The sequence below is a fragment of the Psammomys obesus genome, unplaced genomic scaffold, assembly GCF_907164565.1.
Source record: "Psammomys obesus unplaced genomic scaffold, mPsaObe1.curated_primary_1811, whole genome shotgun sequence".
Taxonomy (NCBI): Eukaryota; Metazoa; Chordata; class Mammalia; order Rodentia; family Muridae; genus Psammomys; species Psammomys obesus.
In genome coordinates, this window is record NW_026596244.1 from 13,393,148 (window position 1) to 13,416,421 (window position 23,274).

The 23,274-nt window shown below is 45.5% G+C and overlaps 1 protein-coding gene across 1 annotated transcript in view; it reads left to right on the forward strand.

Annotated features, from left to right (window-relative positions):
* The first annotated feature begins 442 nt into the window (after nt 1-442).
* The window catches only part of Gatb (glutamyl-tRNA amidotransferase subunit B), a 70,880-nt gene continuing 48,048 nt past the window's right edge, over nt 443-23,274 (forward strand). Inside the window, exons 1-2 of the mRNA XM_055596511.1 lie at nt 443-631; nt 2,033-2,183. Of these exons, the coding sequence (XP_055452486.1) occupies nt 456-631; nt 2,033-2,183 (327 nt within the window). The 5' untranslated portion in view covers nt 443-455. The remainder of the gene's footprint in view (nt 632-2,032; nt 2,184-23,274) is intronic.

The window sequence follows — 23,274 nt, forward strand, 5'->3', positions numbered from 1 at the left end:
GCAAGGCATGCAAATAAGGATCGGTTGAAATAATGCACAAATTACTGTATGAAGTGTGCGAGCAGACAGGAATGCGTTGAGGGACCCAGGAAGTCTTCGTGGTGATGTTAGAGTCATTTGTTTCAACTAGGCAGGCTCTAGGATCCTTGGTGAGGCTTCCCGGCTTTCCTCCTCCAACAAGCTGTCAAACACACAGCGCGCACGCGCCGGAAAGCCACAAACCCTCCAACTCCCCACTAGGAGGAGTCGCAAGGAAGCCAGAGACCCTCCCACTTCCCTGGTTCTCTGTCCCGCCCTCCCAAACAGATTTCCGGCGGCCTTTGGTTTGGGTTGCCGGGAATAGTAGTCTTCCGGTCCGGGCCTCCAGCTTGGTGGAGCACTGCCAGAACTACGCTTCCCAGGCAGCCTCGCGGCAGAGGGTGGCTGGGTCACCTGACCCGGACTCCGACTACGCGATGGCGGCGCCCTTGCTGCGCTTGGGCTTCCCTGGAAGACACTGGGCTTTAGCATGGATAGACGGCGGTTCTCGCCACCGAAGTGGAGCTCAGACTGGGCCCACATCCACCTGGGCTAGGCGACAGAGCTCAGTGGCTCAGCCTTCCCTCCACATGGCTCTGAAGCCGAGGAAAGGGTATATTTCTTCATACCTTTAACTGAGGGTTTTAATGAGCCGGAGGGTGGTCCGCCTGTATATCATGGGCAACTGAACCTCAGTGAAAACGCAGCCAGGCCTGCCGCCTCCACCCTCACACTTAGCTTCTGCCCTGAAGTAGGCATTGTTTGCAGAACGTGCGAGTGTAAAATAGCGTTTCCTGCAGCCGTCTTCGCCCACGGAAGACTGGATTCGGTCGTACCACTAAGTAGTAGCGGGTCTAGATTCCGGCTCGTACGTAGCAGCCATTTAGCATTACTAGCTGTAATCCAGAAGACCGGGGGGAAAGCCTGTGTACACAGCCCCGGATAGTAGAGCCTAATGTCATCGCAAGTTTTACTGTGAAACACTAGGTGTCTGGTTTTATCATGAGCGGGTTCGTCTTGATCTAGAGGATGTAGTTGACCGATGAAATCTCCCCCCGAGTATGTAAAGATTTGCTTACCCTGACCAGCCGTAAGTCAGTGTATTTGACTTAAAGCTCCTTTTAAAATGCAGATTGCCATTCTTTTTAGCATTTCAGTGAAGAAGAGAGAAAAATGTCTAAAAGGATCTCATTTCTATTCTTTTCATACATTAGACCATTTTCTTTCCATGCACTGAAACAGGAAATACTTTGGTAATTAGAGGACGCCGAAGCTCTGACTTGCCTAGTTTATTTCCGTTCACTTGCAGGCTTTGTTTTCAAATTAAAAAGAAGGAATCACTTTTCTTATTCGATGTAGAACGTTATTTATTGAAGTGCTTAAAACAGAACTGAGTGCACATGAGTGAAAATCTGTGTCATCTAGAAGTTGCTCAGGAGAAGAACAGGAACATACATAGATTTTTATGTGGAAGAGGGAATTTTAATTCCCCAAAGAGAACTGAGTACTGGATCACCAGAATAGGAATGCTCAGACAAGAGACATTAGTATAGCACATTATAGCATTGACTAAGATTTGCTAGCAGTCAAGTATGAACAAATGAAAGAATTTAAAATTAGATTTCAAGAATTGGATGTGCCTTGGGAAGATGAAAAAAAAAAGTGTTTCCTCTCATGGTTTACTGTTTAGTTTTGTTTTATTTTGTTTCCACAAATTTTCAGGAATGCCATGCCATGGTTGTCTATGGTATTTGTGTGACCCTCCTCCTTCTAGCTTCAGGCTGTTAACAATGAACTCAAAATGTGGTTGATAATTTATCATTTATTGAGTCATTTAATGAGTGTTTGTTAGCTAATAGGGTACAGTTAATTTATTCATCAACGAAATGACACATTTTAAAATGTAAGCATATAAATTTTAGTTTAAATGCAAATAAGATATTATTTGAAATGTAGCTTTATAAAAACTAACATGGTGACCCGTGTAATTTTTAACCATTTTCTTCCCATATAGTGAACACAAATGGGCAGCTGTAGTAGGACTGGAAATTCATGCACAGATTGCCTCTAACTCCAAACTCTTCTCTGGAGCTCAAGTGTGCTTTGCAGCACCTCCGAATTCTTTGGTTTCTTTTTTTGATGCATCTCTGCCTGGAACTTTGCCGGTAAGATGTTCTATATTGTCTGTTTTCATTAGAAAATGTTTATGTCATAGTGAATATGAATAAGGAAATACTTGCTTAGGATATTTTGGATAAAGCATGATGCATGAATTATTTATAAAGACTTATCTCTGTAATTGTGTTTCTAAATCTGAATGTATTCATAGAATCTGTTCACTCATTTCAGAAACATTTTAAATGTCTCTTAAGCACCAGGTACTGATAAGAACTGTCTAATACAGATGAGCAAAGATCCTTGATTTAGGAGGAGTTTGAAGATGGACGGGGCTGATATGTGTTACAGACAAGTAGGGTACAATGTGATGGTTCTTGCAAAGCCAATTCGCAAAGGGTGGTTTGGGACCTAACGGAGGAACATGTACTTGCCCAAGAGGAAGTACTGTTGTGAGAAATTGTAGCGGTGTGTCCAATTAAGGAGGGATGGACGGAGAAACATGGTGTCCACAGTATTTGAGAAGCCAAGTGGGAGCTAAAGCGATGCACGGAGGAGTCAAAGCATTATGTGGTTTTACAGTGTCAGATCAATAGTGATTTGGGTTATTAGAAGCTAAGAAGCAGTCAGTGATGGAGAAAAGAGAGAACTACAGTGAAAAAGAGACCTGATCATTGATTTAGCTACTCATTTCACTTGACCCTAAGGAGCCAGTGTAGCCATCAGCGAGACTTTTAGCATGGGATTTTTTTTTTTTGTAATGGGTTGCATTTTGAAGACCAAGACAGAAGGAACAGGGTAAATATTTAAGCTAATATGTGGCTCACATTCTGGCAGGAGGCTTATATTGTCAAGTGGGGGTTTCCATCTCTAGGAGAGTGTGTAGACAATGTGGTGCTGAGTGTGTCACAGGCAGGGGCTGTCGGGAGTTGTTGTGTACTCTCAGAAGTTTAAACCAAGTGAAGGCTGACTGGGCTGCCGAAGCTTCGGCAGTGCCCTGCATGTGCCTTCTTTACTGGGAGCTTTGGCGCTGGGTTACGGCAGGGCCTTGGTCTTGGAACTCTGCACCCTTGTGCTTTTCTCCGTGAGGCTCCCATCCCCGCCCCTGGCCACTGCTCGTTTGCTGGGTCTCTGCAGGAAGTCAGATGCAGAGACCTCCACCGTATACACGCTCCCGGCCTCTCAGGTCCTCCTTCTACAGCAGTGTCTGCCTATGCAGGAGGGATTCTTGTTGGTGGAGAAGACACACCCTTTTGGATAAATGTGGGGTTTTTTCTGGGGGGGGCGGTGAAGACTGAACACATTGTAGACATAGTATCTACTTAGACAATGAAGGAGAAAGGAGTCTTTCCGCACGTCTGTCTCTTCCCTCTGAGCGGAGAACCTTTTCCTTACATTGTACTTGACCATTAAGATTTTTGAGGGTTTTGAGGTTTTGTTTTGTTTTATTTTCCTCAGTTGGGAATGTAATATCTAGCAGAGCACTTAGGTTCCATTTAGAAACATATTTTTGCAGATAGGCCCATTTTTTGTAAACAGATAACAGATTGTTTGGTAGTCAAATATTGAAGACAGTTCAAAATAACTAGCAGGTCATCATATTGGTCAATAAAACAGCAAGTGCATTGAGAACCTGTGAACATTGGATTGAGATTGCAAAGAAGGCTACATGTAAAAGGAATTTTTATTCTCCTGAGGTGATTGTTGTCTCTGAGGCTTACTGCCTCTGTCTGCTAACCTAGGCCTAGTCCTGGAAGCTTCTAGCCTCCGTACAGTCTAACCTAGGTGTAGATAGTTTTCAGCCTCTGAGACTTACTGCTTAATAAGCTCAACCTTTCTTGTTCTTAGTGAGCTCTGGGCTGGCTGGTCCAACTCAGCTGTTCTGGCTCAAACTCCTCTCCCAGGTGATTTATTCAATATGGCTACTCTCTTGGCCCCTGAATTGCTCTCCTTGACCTTCAACTAATTCCAGAAATCTGCTCTAATCATCTGGCTCCTTCTCATTCTCTGGCTCGTTTGGTCTTCACCTGAGTTATTTCTCTGCAACCTGTCTCTGTATTACTGTCTGGGTAAAATTTTTCCTCTCTCATTGCCCCTTAAGTAGCTTTCTTTTCCTCTATCTTCTCATGAGAGTTGGGCGTATCCTATTTTGTCAACTCTTTCTCTGACTTGTCACCTTTTCTGCCACTCATTTAGACATCCCTTTCAAACACGGTGTGTTCTCACTTTACCTCCATTGTAGCACCAATAGCCACAATCACAGTTGTTATGAGCAAGGGCTTGTTTTTCTTCATCAGAGCCAGCAGCACTGACCAGCTTCCTCTTCACAAGTGGCCTTCTTTTTAAAGGACCTGTGTTAGTCTGTCAGCTGAGGAACATGAAAGTCCTCAGACTAAGACATCACTTAAAGTATTTCACTCTTCTTCTTTGCTTGTCATTCACCCTAACGTGACCTAGAACACGTCCCTGAGGCCATGGACACCGTGTTCTCACATCTTTACTCTGCACCTGATAGCTGTAAGAGATGGAGAACTTGAGAGTGGTCTTTGAAGATGGGGTAGAACAGTATGTGGTTGTGTAACTGGCTGTCAAATGTTGGGAAGACATGCTGATGCTCGCAGCTTCTCCAGCCTCCTCCCAACTCATCTGCCTTGGACTCACAGCCGTCCCTCACACAGCTGCTCTCCTTTACCAGCTCTGGTGTCTTGCTTTCACAGGCTCTGCTTCTCAGATCTCACTTATGTTTTACTACTTTCCTGAGGAGTATTTTGCCTTCAGATGGCCTCCTATCTCCTGTCTATATATCAGTCCATATTTCTAAAGTTTTATCTGTTTCTACACAAATGATTCATCAACATATTAAAATATAGCACTTACTTTATTGATCCTCTTACTCCCCTCCGCCAAGTAAATCAATGACCAGGGAAAGTATCTGCTCAGAAATGGATGTTTAAGGAAGGAATGTGTACATGAGAGTGTATAGAGAAAAAAAAATATATAGCTCGTGCATGAAACAAAATTTGTGTATTTTAATGATATGTATCATATACATATATAGTTTATTTATTTACAAGTTAGATATAAAATTAAACCATAAAAATACAGGAGAATACTCTTTTTCTTGGGATGGGAGATGTTTTTAAGTGTAAGAAGAGACTTTTATAAGGCAAAATTATGTTGTTTTGTGTATTTTTGTCATCCAACAAATCCAAGTATTTGTTGACCCACTAATTATTTTAAGAGTCTGTCATAGAAAAACAATGAAAAAAATGGGTAAATACTTACCTACAGAGATATCTACAGCAGGACTATCTGTAATAATGTCAGATTGGAAGCAAGCAGAATTTCTCAGTGGTCGTGGACTGGTTAAATAAATTGTGATAATTGTATACACTGGAGTATTATGAAGCCACTAATAGTGTTTATAAAGATGTTTTAGTGGTGTAGGAAAATGCTAACGATAACTTTTCATTGAGATGAGTAGAATGTATAAGTAGATAGATCACTTAATCTTCTTTTGCCTCAGTTTCTAACTCGCAAAGTGAGGGCAATGTATTAGGCTCATTGGACTTTTATGAGAATTAAATGAGTAAACCCTTTCAAAATGCCTAGTCACTGCAAATAACATGTGCTTCGTAAATCTAATCTATTACTATTAACACATAGTGACTGGTGACTTTCATCTTAATAAAGATTCCCTTGAATTATTAAGCACATTTTTTTGGCCAGTGACAGCAAAAGTAACTGCTACTCACAGCAGTTATCCTTATTTGCATTTTATTAGTTCAGTGTTCTAGACCACAAGATAACCCAGTGCCCCCATCACCGTAGATACAGTGAAAATTATGTGAGCCATAACAGTGTATTGGACAGACAAGTTTCTCAGTAAAAATACTTCATTTGCAACATAGAAGGCTACTAAGGTTTTGTTTTGTTTTGTTTTTTAATGAAGAGATTTGCTTTGTTCAAAAAGTAGTGACACGCTGTTTCTGGGAGAGCGAAGTCTGTTTTCGTAGAGCGTATTGGTCTGTGTGGACTTTATTCTGCCTGCTGACCTGTTAAAGAAATGCCGGCTACAGGAGCTCCGAGTGCCTGTAGGAGCAGGAGTGCTTTCAGTGAGCTTTCTGAGTGCATGCATGCTTTTATCTGCTAACTTAACACAAACAGGACTGTACTTGGATCATTGTGTGCTCTTCCCTCTGTGGCCGCCTTCATTCCCTTACTCAGCTGACATTGTTCTCTCTATCAGGCACTACCCTGTATCAGCTCATAGCTGTGGGCCTGGTCTTCTTGGCCTCATGGAGCAACTAAGCACACTGATAGTACCTGCCAATACTTGTGTTAGTGGTAGAAGCAGAGTGGGCTTAAAGAAAGCATGGGATGGGCAGCCATAGCACAAGGAGCTCATAAAATTGACCAAGCAAATAAATGGAATGTACACAGGAGTGCTGGCTAGTTTTACATCAGCTGAACACAAGCTAGAGTCTTCTGAGAGGAGGAAACCACAGTTGAGAAAACGCCTCCTTCAGGCTGGACCATAGGCAAGCCTGGAGAACATTTCCTTCATCAGTGATTGATGGTGGAGGGCCCAGAGGGCCCAGCCAGTTTTGGATGGTATTGGGTTGGTGGTCCTGGGTTCTATAAGAAAGCAGGCTGATAGGCTGGAGAAATGGCTCAGAGGTTTAAGAACATTGGCTATTCTTCCAAAGGTCCTGAGTTCTATTCCCAGCAACCACATGGTGGCTCACAACGATCTATAGTGAGATCTGGTGTCCTCTTCTGGTGAGCAGGCACACATGCAGGCAGAAGCTGTATACATAATAAATAAATAAATCTAGAAAGAAAGAAAGCAGGCAAGCAGGCTGGGAAAGCCATGAGGCACGAGCCTCATTCCTCCAAGGCATCAGCTCCTGCCTTCAGGTTCCCACCTGGTCTGCGTACCTGCCTTGACTTCCCTCGGTGGATTCAGGGTATATTAGTCAATAATCTTTTTCCTTTGTTTGCTTTTGGTCACGGTGTTTTATCACAGTGATACAACCTTAACTAAGACAAGAGGCCAGAGGAAACCAGAATGTGACCAGCTGTAGAGGTCAGAGCATGCTCCGTAGCCACGAGTAGTGTAGGCACGGGTCTGCCTCCTAAGCTCCCACGCATATACCTCATGCCTGCCTGTTTTTCCAGGAGGCCAGGTGACCTGGTTTTCCCGTCTTTCCTCTTCCCTCTCTTCCCCAGACAAGAGTCTGCAAGGGTGGCTGTGGAGACCCTGTGCGGGAGGGAGGCCTCTGAGGTTGCCGATGTTGACAGGAGTGGGGGGTCTCTCGGCAAAGAAGCTGCAAAGCCTCTTGACTGCCTCGACTAGCGGCCTGCAGGTCACACAGAATGGCTAATGCACACTTGACTAACTCCCTGTAAAATGTAGCTTGACAGCCACAAGCCACCAGACAGTACATGATGACAGAGTCCTTAATAAAAACAAAGTCAAATGAGCTAGGAAGCAGTGGATAATGGTAAAAGATAGACAGGCTTAAGAAATGCTCAAAGACGTTAGTAACTATCCTCTAAGGCATCATAATTAAAATGAGCTCTTAGGAATTAAAATGATAGTGCCTTTTCCTATCATCCTCCCTCCCCCACCACCCCCCCCCAAAAAAAAAAAACTCCAAAAGAGTTAGAAAAAGTCAACCGAATCTTTCCCAAAGACAGAACAGATGGGAAGTAAGTGGAACAAGAGAAGAAACTTAGAGACTCAGCCTGGGGAGTTCAGTATCTGATGGATGGAAGATGGGTGTGAGGACGCTATCACACAGACAGTACACACACATTCGATTCCTGGAATCCAAGTACATGGATCTCCTGGTGGGAGGGGCTTGCCAGCCACCCAGCATAAAGCCAGCTCAAATCCAGGCATGCCATCGAGTTCTTGAACATGGGGCTGAAGAGAAGATGCTGAAGCAGCTACAAGAGGAAACTAAAGGGCTGAGCATGAGCGAAGGACGGGGAGCAGAGAGAAAGCAGGCTTACACCTGGAGGAGAGCAGAACCAAGCTTTCACTAAAGACTACACTATTTAGTTTACTTAGTTTCTCCTAAACATTCTTAGCAAAAAAATGAATCATCCCTATCTAAAATTCTGCCCCACCACTGGGAAGTGTGCTCGGAGATCAATGTCAATTTTACACAGGCAGTTGGTTTAGATTGGCCTTCAATTACCCAGCTTGGAATAATGAAGAGTCCAGCTCTGTAGCAGCCCTGCAGCAGCCCTGCAGCAGCCCTGCAGCAGCCCTGCAGCCCGCAGGGAGAGGAGGAGGCCCAGTAGAGGACGGGGGTGATGGGAGGCGTGATCAGCAGGTGCCTGTGTGCTGTGCGCTCACCAGGCAGGCTCGAGGAAGCAAGCGAAATCAACTACAAGAAGACGCTGTTCTAGAGAGGAGATAAAGTTACTGGATCCCTCAGTAGAGAGCATTTAAGAATAATAGAAGCACTGACACCCCCCTCCCCGGAATTTAACGAAATCTGCAGCACAACTCAGATATCAGGGAGAAGAGCAGAACCATAATTGAGAGTCACATTCTAAACTAAAGTGAGAGAGAGTTTGATTGATTGATTCTTCAGGAGCAGCTTTGGTCCTTATTAAGAGGCTTCTGTCCTCTAGTTTCCTCTAGTTAGTAGCTTGGCTTTTTTTGTTTGTTTGTTTCTTTTAGAAGAGGGGTAGGATTGGGGTTGTTATTGTTTTGTTTCCATTATTGTTATTTACATTTTTAACTGGGCAATAAGTAAGTGGTCTAGAGCACCTAACAGACAGACTTTTAGTCACGGGGATTTTTTTCACCAACGTTTTCTTTTATACACAAGATAAAATTAGGTTACTTTCCTGTACTGTTTGCCATCTTCTTTTTTGTTCCCAAAGTCCAAACAATGAAGACCCTTTCTTGCCTCCCTCTTACAACCCTCACAGGAACTCTGGCTCCTGCGTGTGCTGGAACCCCAGCCCTTGGCATAGGGGACTGCCATCTTAGCAGTCTGGCTTCATGGAGTTCCGTGTTACCCACCTCATGTTGAGGGGCGAGCTCTCAGGGGTGGGCACACTCGAATTTAACAGAAAGTAATAAGCAAGTCGCTGTGATAGAGTGACGTAAAGTGCTGGGATGTTTCCTGTTGTTACTCTCTCACCTTGAAACTCCCAGCAGGTAATTAGGGAAGGGAAGTGGACCACATCTTGTGGCTCCAAGTTCTAAAAACATGTGCACCGTGTCGTTGTAACCGCTTCCCCAGCTGTCCTTCTGCCAGGCTTTAGGGAGACTGGTCACATGGCGAATGGCCAGGCAGCCGTCGCCGTCACCAGCGGGCGATGGGTTCTTCCAAAGGTCTCCTGGCACAGATCATTATTTAAAAATGGGAAGAGAAATACCAGATGAGGCGGCCCAGAGACCTGAAGGTGGCTGCCGCCAGGAACAGACCTGGGTGGGCTGGGCCCCCACTGCTGTTCACTTCAGTTCAAGGATTAGAAACTAAGGGTAAGTGAATGAAGACAAGTGGAAGGAGCTCAGATACGCGCCTTTCAGAGCCCACGGGAAGACGGGACGCTCCTTGCCTAAGCCCCTTAGTGAGCACAAGTACATCTGGAGGTGTGGTGTGCGGACGTGGGGAAGCCCCGGCCTCTCGGCCTCCACGCCCATCTTGGGGTTGATGTCTTCTGCGCCTGGCCGGTGAGAGATGAGCTCTCAGTTCTTGTGTGCTCCAGCGGTTCTTGCTTCCTCCCTCAGTCTGGAATGATAGTGGAGAACTCCATTTTGACGTTTATTTCCCCTCAACACTTTGGAGATGCGGCTCCACCATCCTCGGGCATCTGTTTTCGCTGACGAGGAGTCTGTGTCTCTAAGTAATTCATTCTCTCTGGAAGCGTTCGCCACGACGGCTTCTGCTGTGCATTTGTTACCGCCTGTGCTCCGTGGTGCTCAGTGTGCTTTTCAACTGTGCCCTGTGCTGTAGCGATGTCTCCAGGATGAAGTCATGACAGCTTCTGCCAGGGCCCCTTGGTCTTTCTGCCTTAGTTTCTCAGCCTGCTGCAGCTTAGGTGGGTCCCAGAGTGCTGCCGTGCTCCGGAGCCATATCCAGCGTCAGGGACTCTGCCTCCTCAACGTGGTCTTTCCCGTGGCCTGAGACGGGGACCTCCTCCATGTTGCTCCCAGATGGTGGCAGACTTCCTGACGGGACCAGGAGCCACTCAAGATCTTTTCCTACCTGGCTCAGCGTCTGACTTCTGCTTCAGGGTGTTCGAAGTTGCCCTCAGCTGGAGCTTCAGCTGTGTTCACAGTGATCTGCTAACCAAGATTGTTCTGTGGCAGATCAGCTGCTTTAACCTCCTGACAACCCTTGAGGTTACTATGGTTACCTCAATTGGAAGGTAAGCAGAGAAGCCAGGATTAAAACCCAGAAGTGCGGCCTTGGCCCAGCGCTGCCCTGACATTTGTGTCTGCCCATGGACACTGCATGGCCTTAACCTCACACCGCAGCTTTGGCCCCGGGCGATGCCCTTTCTTGCAGTGAGCTGACTGTTGTCTGTTAAATGTGTGCTTGTGCAAGGGTGCAGTTATAAACAAACGCACATGTGTGGAAACACAATGCCTGCCTCCCTCTCCACGTTCACTGAGTGTCTGCACCGCGGCTGCTCTGCCGCGGCTGCCCTCCTGGACTCGGCATCATTCCTGCTTCTGAATTAGTGACCCCTCTGAATGGTTTTCAGGAGCACAGACATTTTATCTTTTAATTTACCTGGTTTTAGGACTTGATGGAATTCCACCATGAATCTTCAGACTGAAAAGGTCAGCCAGCCCATTTTGCTGCTTATTGTCAGGGTTACAGCCAAAGCGAGGACAGCATTCTCTGTGTTTATTAGCAAGGGTGCACCCTCATTTATTATTTTGACCTAGAAAAACTTTCTACTGTGATGCAGAGTCCCTTAAATTATTAACTAATTATTAGCCAACGGAACTATAAGCAGGATCCTAGATTATTAGCTGAGAATTGGTTATTTCTTGTTTATCAACATCAGTTCAGTTTCTCCTATTGAAATACTCTAGATGTGAAATGAGAAGAAAATTAGGAACAAAATCTATCTATTTGCTAAACTGTCATAGGATTTACTTGTCTATTCATTCCACAATTGGGCAAAAAATGTTTCCAGGAATGGTGAGATTTTTCAAGGCGTTGGGTTTGTTGGAAGTATGTGCCGGTGCAAACCTGCCTGCTCTCACACACGTGCACATCGCCCATGTGCATTGTGATGTCGACTGCCTGAGCCTCCTGTTCCCTCCACTTCTGAGCAGGAAAGGAGTGAGGACACTTACCCTTTCTGCCCCTTCAGGTAGCGATGCTCAGTGTGGCCCAGTAGATAAACTCCTCTGACAATCAGGATGTACGTTGATTAAATTAGTGGAGCCCAGTGACCTGTTCTAGTTTTCCGTCTCTGGAAGCTCCTGTCTGTGTGTAAGGGCAAACCTGGGTAAAGACAATAAAAGCCATTTCTTTTTTGTGCGTGTCTGCAAAGGCGCTCCTCTTCTGTCACTGTCTGTCTGTCTAAAAGAGCATTTGTGGCTTTCCATACAGAGGTGTTTAGAATTGGCCCTGGCAGCTGTGGAATGAAACTGGACCATTGTTTGCTACGTTTTACGGAATTTTTATTCACAAGAGTCTACAGTATTAACAACAAAGCACAGTAGAGGAGAATAAACACTTGATGCGCACCACCTGGGGCGTGATAACAGCGCACACAGCACACGTGCTGGGTGTTCATTCTTGAACCCACACCTGCAGATTGCACCAGCAGAGGCCTGGCCTCTCTGAAAATGACGATCGAGGGCTTTTATAAAGTGCTCGGGGCTTGATTAATTTTTAAAATCCTCCCGACATGTATTTAAAGTTAGGCAAGTCAGCAATATTCCTGTTCTCTAAAAGCCAGTCTCGCCAGTAGCATGTTTGGAAGGGCCTACTCAGTTTAGAAGTACTTGACTGACCTGGAGAGGGTCAGCTGATAGGCCTTCCTGACCCCAAGTTCTGAATACTGAGACTCGGGACAGCAGGTCAGGAAACCCCGGGGAAATGCGCTGTGGGCATGCACCCTGATGCCATCTGTGTAGTTCTTCATCCACTCACACTTAGGTGATGTTTATCCAGCCAAGTTAGAAGAGAACCTAGGAAAGTGTTCTGTTAACTTGGTTTTTGTTTTCATTTCTGTGATTTGCTTTAATGAAATCTGTGGACGTTATAATTCAATGATGTCCTCAGACTTCATTCCTATCAGTCATTCTGAGTCCCTGTTAGAGTCGTGCTCTTGCTTTGTAGAATGTGGTGTTCCGGGATGGGCAGTTTTGCATGTATCTCTTCTCCTTTAAAGCAGGTGTGTGTGAGCACAGGCTTACATGAGTGGAGGGTTCTCTTCATCTCTTAAACTGTTCCTGTGATCCAGACTTTCCCAGTGGCATACCAGGCCATCTCATGACATTGATGGATCTTGGACCCCACATGGCTGGGCGCCCCCCCCCCCCCCCCCCTTCATGGACTCCTTCCTTGTTCTGGGTTTGTCCCACTTCTCAGTAGGTTCTGAAAGCCTTCCTCTCACAGCCATGTTCACCCCTACCGCTCAGCCAGCCTTTGTGCAGCATTCGCTGTGTGTGCGCTGTGGGTATGCCAATGATTTGACCTTCTGTCAGTGTGTTGCTTCATACAGCTGATGGCTCATCCCTTTGTGTATTGTTCAGAGGGATGTCTGTCTAAGATTCTGAAAAAGCAGCTCAGGGATCTTTCGGGGCAACTCGATAGAACTTTGCTTAGAACATGGATGCGATGGCTATTCCTGTTTGTCACCTTGACTATCTCTGGAATGAACTACGGGCCACAAGTGGAGGGCACACCTGTGGTCCTGATCTTGAGTCTGAAAGACGCAGGCTTCTGATCCAGATTGACACAGGGCTTTGATCCAGACCTTGAGGCATAGTGGTCATGGTCATAATGAAAAGGAATTAAAGAAAAGCCAAGGTCTAGGTTTGGTGGTACACACCTTTAATCCTAGCACTTGGGGGTCAGAGGCATGCAGATCTCTGAGTTCAAGATCAGTCTACAGAGCAACTTCCAGGACAGCCAAGCTTAGGCAGTGAAGGAAGCCATGGAAAACAGAAAGCTGGTGAAGACATAATAGAATAGGGGGCCATGCTCCAGCCCCAGCAAGCAGCAGAACTTGGCAGCTCGGCCACAGGGCTCTGGCTTTAGTCAAGAGCAGAGAAGGGTTATGGAATCTCCCTCCACTGAGGAAATTTGCTGAGGCCAGGCGTGGCAGGAGTGCTGCGTGGAGGCCTGGAGAAGCCATCGCCTTTCTGTGCAGCGTGGAGTTGAAGTTGCCTTGGAGCCCCTGAGATGTTAGAATTGCCAGAGCTGTGGGATTCCTGCAGAGCTGCCAACAGGAAGGGGTGTGTGTGTGTGGAATTAGCCCCAGAGAAAGACATGTGTCACAGTCAAGGAAAAATGAAAGAAGTTGGAGCTTTGAAAAACATTTTGATATCAGACATGGAGATGCAGAGTTGGGAGTTTGCCCGCTGGTTTTCAGCCTTGCTTTGGTCCAGTTTTTCCTCACTGCTTCCGTCCCTCTGTTTTGGAACAGTAATGTGTGTATCCTGTCCATGCTATGTTGGAAGTCTGTGGTCAGCTTTTTGATTTTGATTGTACAGGGGATTACAGTAAGAGACTGCATGAGTCTCAGAAGAGACTCTGAACTTTGTACTTCTAAACATTGTTGAAACTATGATAGACTATAGGGACTTTTGAAGTTGGACTGAATGCATTTGCATTATTTTGTAGCTACACGCCTGTGGGGGCCAGGGAATGGAATGTGGTGGTTTGAGTAGGGCTGGCCCCAGCACACTTGTGTGTGAATGCTCAGCCCCCCGGGGAATGGGACTGTTAGAGTTGTTAGAGTTGGTGTGGCCTTGCTTGAGGAAGTGTGTCACTGGAGGTAGGCTTTAAGGCCTCCTATTCTCAGGCTGTGCCCAGGGTGGAATGCCAGTCGCCTACTGACTGTCTCTGCATCAAGATGCAGAACTCTGGTTCCTCCAGCACTGTGCCTGCCTGCACTCTGCCATGCGCCCTCCGTGATAATGAGCTAACTCTCTAAAACTAAGCCAGCCCCGATTAAATGTTTTTCTTTTAAGAGTTGGCGTAGTCATAGTGCCTCTCCACAGCCATAAAAGCCTAACTCACACAGTGGCTATCACACCCTTATTATTTTTAAATATACACATTTATTTACACATATACACACATACACATATTTATGAAAAATATAGGTAGAAAGTATATATAATATGAAAAGGTATGAAAGAATTTTACAAGCCTCTAAAACTTGATATTTTTAACCTGCTTACGGGTCTCTTTCTAAACGTGTTGTGTGCTTTTCCAGTTTTTAAATAGAGTATGTTGAACATAGGTAATCGTTTCTTGATTGCTTAAGGCTACAGCAGCATCAGTTACTGCCGGTGGTGCGCTGTCACGGCTCCTTCCCTGAAGCGCAGTTGAGGGGTGGACGCTGTCTGGTCATACAGTAAGTGCTGGCAGTGGCCCATTCTCTTCAGACCTCACAGGTCAGTGTTTGCAGCCTTTACTTCCCACCTTCCTCTTTTAAGCTACCGTCCGTGTATTTGATTCTGGAAGCCATTTTTTGCTCATTTTCCACTTAGGAATTCTTATTTCTGATCTCCAGTGGCCCAGAAAGCCAGATCGTTATGATTGGTAGAGTAACTGCAAGCAAAGCTCTACATAGAGCCTTGTCCTACCAGGAAAATGTGCAGACAGTGCAGGAACCATTCTTGAGGCTGCAGAGGTCATGAGAGCAGAGTAGGAAGAAACTGGTAAATCCTTTGGTCTGGTTCTTCTAATGTACCGGTGGAGGAAGTGACTGGCCCATCCTGCTCGCACAATCACTTTCCTGCTCAGAAGCAGTGTTCCTCTCAGTTTAATGCTCAGGTTCTGTGTTAGGCAGGGTTCACTGGAGACGACCTCGAGTAGAGTGAACATATCTGGGTAGTCCGGTTGTGACTGACAGTGGAGGGGCTGAGAACATGGTGGCTGCCCGGTCCACAGGCTGAGTGCCCCAGCACGCTGGCACTGAAGGCTTGCTGGGCCCTGCAGAGCCCTAGCCTTCAGTCCACGTGGAAGCAGGAAGAAGCTGTGTTCTGACGCCAGTAAAGAATGGCAGCAGGACAGCAACAGGGCAGATGTGCTCACCAGCAAGGAGTGAGCGTGGGCGAGTAGGAGCAGCAGCACTGTCCCTCGGGCCTCCTCATGTGTGGGCTGTGGTGGGCTGCTGTGCAGAGTGCTGCTCACTCTGGGGACCTCCCACCACGCAATGCTTCAGGAAATGCCCTCACACCCCACCACAGGTCAGCTGGTTGATTAGGGTTCCAGTCATATTGACAGCCAAAAGCAACCACCCCAGTTTCCAACCCATGTTCTTCTGTAGTCGGAGTTCCAGGAGCTTTGATTTATGCAGGTGGCTATTATCTTATAGACAGATAAATATACGAATATGTACACATGTATCTCAGACATGAGGAGTCTCCACAGATGTTTATACATGTCCTCCGAGCCGCTTATTATATACGTGTAGGGCCTCGACTACCCAGCGTTGACATTGCTATTGCTTGTATGTACCTGTCTGATGGCCTCTGGTTATGAGATTCAGATCCAGAGAAAGAGAAAAGCAGTGTGTGAGTTATAACCCAAATACCCAGAGTATGGCTGGGTGCTGAGGACAGCCACTTCAGGCTGCCACTGTTCAGCATTCAAGTTTTGACAATAACAGATTCACTCTAGACTCTTTTCTTTTATTCCAGTTTAGATCATTTTCTCTGTATTCTCTTCTAACTCATTGGTTTTCTCTTTAATATGTCTGGTTTTTCCTTTTAAAAAATTTTACTATGGATGTCTCATTCATGGAGATTTTGTTATCTTTCAAATGTCTTGTTTTCTGAAAAGAATGCCTTCCTTCTTAATATGTTAGGATTTTGGTTTCTTCAAGAACTTTACATCTACTCATTTTATATATTGGCTGTGTTTAATAATCATACGTCCTGAAAGTTCCTAGGTGATCTTACTCTCTTTTAGTTTTTTTTTTTTTTTTTTAAGATTCTGGGCAACAGTCAGTGATTGCCTGTGTGTCTTGTAAGTTTGGTTGATGAAGGCTGACGATAGAGGTCTGTTAGTGGTTCGCTTGAATGAGAGTCTTTTCAGAGACCTCCTTTATTGGCTGGAGTCCAGTGCTCTCATTGTAAGGTACACTTCATTTATCTTTTAGTTTGAGGATTCCTGGAGCACGGAGTTAGGAAATGTGGCCTGAGCTTGTTTGAGAGCAGCCTGTTAGTCCTTAGGGCTGGCTCTAACATCAAATTCCAGCTGAGACTTCACTAAGGTGGACACCGCACACAGGCCTCTGGGAACATTTTAGCATAAACTATTGCAGTGGTCTCTCTCATCTCTCCCTTAATGAATCAGTCCCTTAAGTGTTGTGTGGAAATGAGGTCACCTCATCCTTCTGAAGGAGAACAGAAGGCAGAAGGGTAGCACGGACTGGAGCAGTAAAGACTGGAGTTCATTTCCTCCTCTGTTGTCACTCTGAGAACCTGGAGGGGCCTTATCAGCCTTGCTCAGATGACTCCTGGGTCTCCAGAGCAGGGTTTCAGGAGTCTGCTCCTTTGTGCCATGTCCTGTTTCTGGGCAGCAGGCTCGGCTCTCCAGCCTCAGTCTTGACGAGACACTGTAGGTGTTATGTCTAGGAAGAGCTTTTGTCCCATGTGCATGTTCGCTCTGATTGGTTTCTTTTCCTCTTAGACTATGTCCTCCAACATGGTAGGGGTTCAAGAGCCCTTGTGAGAGGGCCAGCTCCGCCCTTAGACTTCCGACTTGTTTCAGACAAACTTTGTCTACATAGCACAAAAAGTCTGTAAAAGTAGAAAAGAGGGTAAGAGTGTATAGAAAATAAAATAGAACATGAACACATTACCAAGGGTGCCAGGAGGCCAAAGCCTAGGAGTCTGTTGGTGACATAAATATGTAGTAGTTAAAAAAATACCTAGCAGTGTTCTGTGACGCTCTTTCTGTTTGACATTCTGGTAGCTCACAGGCTTTGTTCTAGTGATTTATACTCATGCCTGTAATGAAATGCAGCCTGAAGTCATGCTGCTGGGCACCATTCATTTTCCCGTGGACACTTCTGGAACTAAAAACTTGCAGCAGACCTGGGAAAGCACTTCTGTCCCAGCATATGCCTAGCCTTGGTGGCTGCCATTGGACTTCCTGTACTTCAGGTTGTCCTTGTGATGCTGGGGATGGGCTGGTTCTAGACATATTTTATCAGAAGAAGCACGACCTTCCTGGAGGCTGCAGTACAATCGTAAGGACTTGGTAAAACTCCTGCTCCCTCTGTGCAGTGAGACCTGCAGTCGGGCAGGTGGAGAGGAGCTCATTATATGTCAGCCTGGGTACTGATGATTGCTTGATTGATACCTACACTTGGTAGGTGGCCAAATGGCTTCTAAAACTTTCTGCCAGCTTGACCTTGGCTTCCTTAACCTGCAAGCCTTCCCATTGTAAGGAAGAACCTGCATCTGCCAATAGACTGTCACGTGGCTAGAGTGGCTGTGCATGCCCCTCACCCAAAGGAGCTCCTTCCGGCTTTGTTCTGAGGATTTAGACAAGACCCTCCAGAGCCAGTCCATATGTGACCAGTTCATTCTTTCAAGTCACTTGTCAAAACAGTGACTCTTTGCAGGGACAGAAGGCATAGCATAGAAAGGCCTGATATTCAAGAGCAAGGGAGCTCTTGAGGAATGTGAGCATGAGGCTGATTGAGCATCTGTGTCATTTCTGGAAGGAGAGGTGAGACATTCAGGTGGGCTCTGAGCAATTCTGTGTTCACCCTACAAGTCTGTAGTTGTGGTTTGCCTGAGGCCTCTGGACAGACCTTTCTGAGGTGGGCACTGTTGGGTGCTCTTACTTCCACATTTAGCATGGGGGCTGGGAAAGATCTGCCTTCTACAATGTGACATCTTGGGGAATGCTTTCCCTCAGCTCTTTTTAGAATCTTGGCAAAGCTAGGAAGTCATTTTGTCTTGGCATCTAGGGATGGCAGACGTGGGCAGGGTGATTCTGGCAGTTGGGTGATCGGGCTGTGCTGTGATGAGGAACAGAGTGCTTTCTGTTCCTCATGGCAGGGAGTTCTCACTAGTGAGCCTGTCGCCTCTCGGCCTTGTCCATCAGCCACGTCCTTGGAGAAAAGGCTAGAGCTGGCAGGAGCAGTAGGTGGAAATGAAAATACACTAGGCTACTGGAGAGCCTAGTAGCTTTAAGATAGTCCATTCTAAATTTTCAGTTTTTTTCTCAGGTATAGATGCAAGAATCGTAATCAAGGGTCATTTTCTGCATGTTCTGCAGCCTCCTTAGGAGACCCAGACAGGTGGGCATCCATGATTGTCAAATTCACATGCTACCCTAATAAGCAAAGTCAGGGACACCAACCTCACTCCGTAGGTGAGGCAGCTGAGGGCTTGATTTTCCCAGTGACAGGGAAGCCAGCAACCAACCTAAAAATATGGGGTGGATTGCCTTGCTTCCAGTCTTAGTGAAGAGCACCAGGCTGTGTTGCCTTCTGCGCTATTTGCTAACTGTTCATTTTCAACAAAGTATAATGGTGAGTTTTTCTTCCCGGCTTTTGTAAGCCTGGAGAGTGCCTGCAGCCGGTCACCACCTTTGTTTAAGCGTCCTAGTCAGCTGGCCGCCCTCTTTACCTCAGTTCTTATTCCATTTGTATGTCTCTGCAGACAGGCCTGTGTCCATGAAAGCACCGCCTTGACTCTCAACTGGCACACAGATTTCATTTGGTTTACTGCAGTACGCAGTTCTTGACTTTCCATCGTTAAAGTGTAAACACTTTCATTTTGTCATGGCCAGTAGGGTGGCAGAACTAAACACTCACCGCTGTCCTGAACTCGCTTAACAGCACAGCAATCTGAGCGGCAGTTGACCCTGACATTCAGTAACGGAAACCCTTCTTTTTAGAAAAGCATCGGTTAGGAAGCGTGCACCCACACGTACATAGTAAGCAGCAGGATGAAAGTGTCAGTGGGAAAGAAGCTCAGCTGTAATTTTGGGGGAGTTAAATGTATTTAACTCTTTCCTTCTTTCTTTTAAGATTTTGTATTGTTATCAGTTACATGTATGTGCTTTTTTATGTACACAAGCATATAGTGCTCTTGGAGGCCAGAGGCATCGTTCAGATCACCTGGAGCTGTGAGTCCCTGACGTCGATGCTGGGACAGAGCTCAGGCCCCTACAGGAGCAGTGCACTCTGCATGGTTGAGCCAGCTTCCAACTCTGACGAATATGTTTTCAATGGGAAAAGATATAACTGGTGAAATAGAATGGGGTGGATTTAATCCAAATACATATGCAAGAATTAATGTTAGATAAAATATTTTATCCTTTTAAAAGAATGGATCTTTTGTATTCTAAAAGCTGAACATGGCTGTGTGTGTAATATTTTTAAGTTCTAATTTTGTGGGGTGCTCTGTTCACGGCATTTTTGTTCCATTTTACTGAGGGTTGCACCATGCGTCATCGCCTGTATAGGGCCATCACATATAGCTTAATCTACAACAGAGGGAGGCTCTGCCGGTACAGTTAGGACATAGAGTGCTTTCATTTCTTTTCTTATTTTTCCTTTTCATTTACTTACTTCTTTTTTCCCTTTTTTAAATTTAATTTTATTTTTAATTACACTTTATTTACTTTGTGTTCCCCCTCTAGTTCCCTCCCTCCTCCCCTCCCAATCCTTCCCTTCCTCCCCCTTCTCCACGCATGCCCTTCCCCAAGTCCACTGGTAGGGGAGGGTTTCTTTTTCTTCCTTCTGATCCTAGTCTGTTAAGTCTCATCAGGAGTGGCTGCACTATCTTCCTCTGTGGCCTGGTAAGACTCCTCCCCCCTCAGGGGAGATGATCAAAGAGCAGGCCAACCAGTTCATGTCAGAAGCAGTCCCTGTTCCCATTACTATGAATCCCACTTGGACACTGAACTGCCATGGGCTACATCTGTGCAGGGGTTCTAGGTTATCTCCATGCATGGTACTTGGTTGGAGTATCAGACTCAGGAAAGACCCCTATGTTCAAAATTTTTGGTTCTGTTGCTCTCCTTGTGGACCTCCTGTCCTCTCCAGATCTTACTATTTCCCCCTTCTTTCATAAGATTCCCTGCATTATGCCCAAAGTTTGGCCATTAGTTTCAACATCTGCTTTGATAGTCTGCAGGGCAGAGCCTTTCAGAAGCCCTCTGTGGGAGGCTCCTAACTTGTTTCCTGTTTTCTTCTTCTGATGTCCATCCTCTTTGCCTTTCTGAATGGGGATTGAGCATTTTAGCCAGAGACCTCCCTCTAGATTCGTTTTTTAGGTGTACATATTGTAGTAGGTTTATCCTATATTATATGTTATATTATTATATTATATATTATATATATATATATATATAATATATATGTGAGTATATGCCATGTGTGTCTTTCTGCTGCTGGGATAGCTCACTCAGGATGATCCTTTCCAGTTCCCACCATTTACCTGCAAATTTTCATGATTTCCTTGCTTTTCATTGCTGAGTAATATTCCATTGTGTAGATGTACCACAATTTCTATATACATTCTTTAGTTGAGGGACATCTGGGTTGTTTCCGGCTTCTGGCTATTACAAATAAAGCTGCCTCAAACATGGTTGAGCAAATGTCCTTATTGTGTACTTGAGCCTCTTTTGGATATATGCCTAGGAGTGGTATAGCTGAATCCTGAGGAAGCACTATTCCTAGTTGTCTGAGAAAGCATCAGATGGATTTCCAGAGTGGTTGTACAAGTTTACATTCCCACCAGCAGTAGAGAAGGGTTCCCCTTTCTCCACAACCTCTCCAGCATGTGTTGTCACTTGAGTTTTTCATCTTGGCTGTTCTGATGGGTGTAAGGTAAAATCTCAGGGTCGTTTTGATTTGCATTTCCCTGATGGCCAATGACTTTTAGCATTTCTTTAAGTGTTTCTCTGCCATCCGATGTTCCTCTATCGAGAATTCTCTGTTTAGCTCTGTTCCCCATTTTTTAATTGGATTACTTGATTTGCTGCTTTTCAACTTCTTTAGTTCTTTATGTATATTGGATATTAGCCCTTTGTCAGATAGAGGGTTGGTGAAGATTCTTTCCCAATCTATAGACTGTCGTTTTGTTTTGATGATGGTGCCCTTTGCTTTACAGAAGCTTTTCAGTTTCATGAGGTCCCATTTATTGATTGTTGCTCTTAGAGCCTGTGCTCTTGGTGTTCTGTTCAGGAAGTTGTCTCCTGTATCAGTGAGTTCCAGGGTCTTCCCCACTTTTTCTTCTAACCGATTTAATGTGTCTGGTTTTATGTTGAGATCTTTGATCCACTTGGACTTTAGTTTTGTGCAGGGTGACAAGTATGGATCTATTTGCATTTTTCTACATGTAGATATCCAGTTAGACCAGCACCATTTGTTGAAGATGCTATCTTTTTTCCATTGTATGGTTTTGGCATCTTTGTCAAAGATCAGGTGTCCGTAAGTGTGTGTGTTTATTTCTGGGTCTTCTATTCTGTTCCATTGATCCACCAGCCTGTTTCTATGCGTAGTTTTTATTACTGTTGCTCTATAGTACAGCTTGAGATCGGGGATGGAGATACCTCCAAAAGATCTTTAATCACTTTATAGCCTGATCCCAGCCCCCTACCTTTCTCCTCCCAGGCCCACCCACACTCCTCCCTTTTCATGTTCCCCTCTCCCCTTCTAAGAGAAGGGCTACTCAAGGAGTACCCCCCACCCCAGCAGCTCAGGTCTAACAGGACTAAGCGGGATGCTTTCAGTTCTAAAACTTATTTTTAGCAACAGTCAATGGCAGCTTCAGGTGCCTGTGATTCACAGGTTAGTGCCCAGGCAGGTAGCCCCGCCTCCCCAGCTCCCACTTCCTCTGTTTTGTGGGGGTTTTAGCACACCTCACTGTCCTTCCTCCCCCTGCATTTTAGTTTTGAAATCACTCACATTTCCAAGAGAACTGGAAGAACAGCATGGTGAATGTTCTCCTTGTCCCAGTTTCCCCCGTGAGGTGAGCCACCTGAGACTCGATCACAGGTAATGTCGCACTTTATTTCTAAAGATTTCACATCTGTCACCTGGGAACAAAAAAAACACTTTCATGTGTGGATTCCTGTTAAGTCGCACTCAGAAAAACTTACCTTGACACACGTCACTTGGCACAGTTCACATGTGTCTCTTTTGTTTCTCCATTCTAGAATCTAGCCCCAAACTGTACATTTAGTTGTCATATTTCTGTGGTCTTGGTTTTTAAATTTCTTCCTCTCTCCTCTCCTCGTCCTTTGCCTTCGTCCATTTTTCCTTCACAAACTGACATTTCATAAAACATGCCCAGGCCAGCTATCTTATCTTCTCCTCTGCTGTTGAAACACTCATCATTATGCGGATTATTGCCCACCAGTGGCTTGGTGTGTGCACACACATGCACACTCTCTTTCTCTTCAAATTTCTGTGAGTGTTTGCATCTTCCCAGGACACCTCTGAAAAGCTGCCAGAGCCTTGCAGCGCCTCCTCACGTCTCAGCACATCCCTGGGGACGCGCCAGGCTGCTAACAGCTCAGGTACAGGTGTTCAGAGGAAGGCATGTGAGTCCATTTGCTTCTGACACTCACAGGCTTTTGTCCTCTCAGTTCCTCGCTCCTTTGACAGTGAGGACACAGCTGCTGTTTTTACTTAGAGTCTAGCTGGTTCAAGTCAGTTGCTTCTCAGCCATAATCAAATCTTTCAACTTGGTCCTGATCTAACCTTCTGTGTTTGGAGGAAAGCAAACCTTGCCTTGACTGTTTGGGGCACATGACTCCTCAGATGGAGTCAGGTGTTTCTTATCAGCCCCTGGCTGTGCTTCAGGTTTCAGTGATGTGACCCATTTGTCATTCCACACAGTCTCTCCAATTGTGGAGTCTCCATTGTAAACTGAGGACAAGTCAAAAGGTTCCCATTCTGTGTGGGAACACATATGAAGTGAAGAGA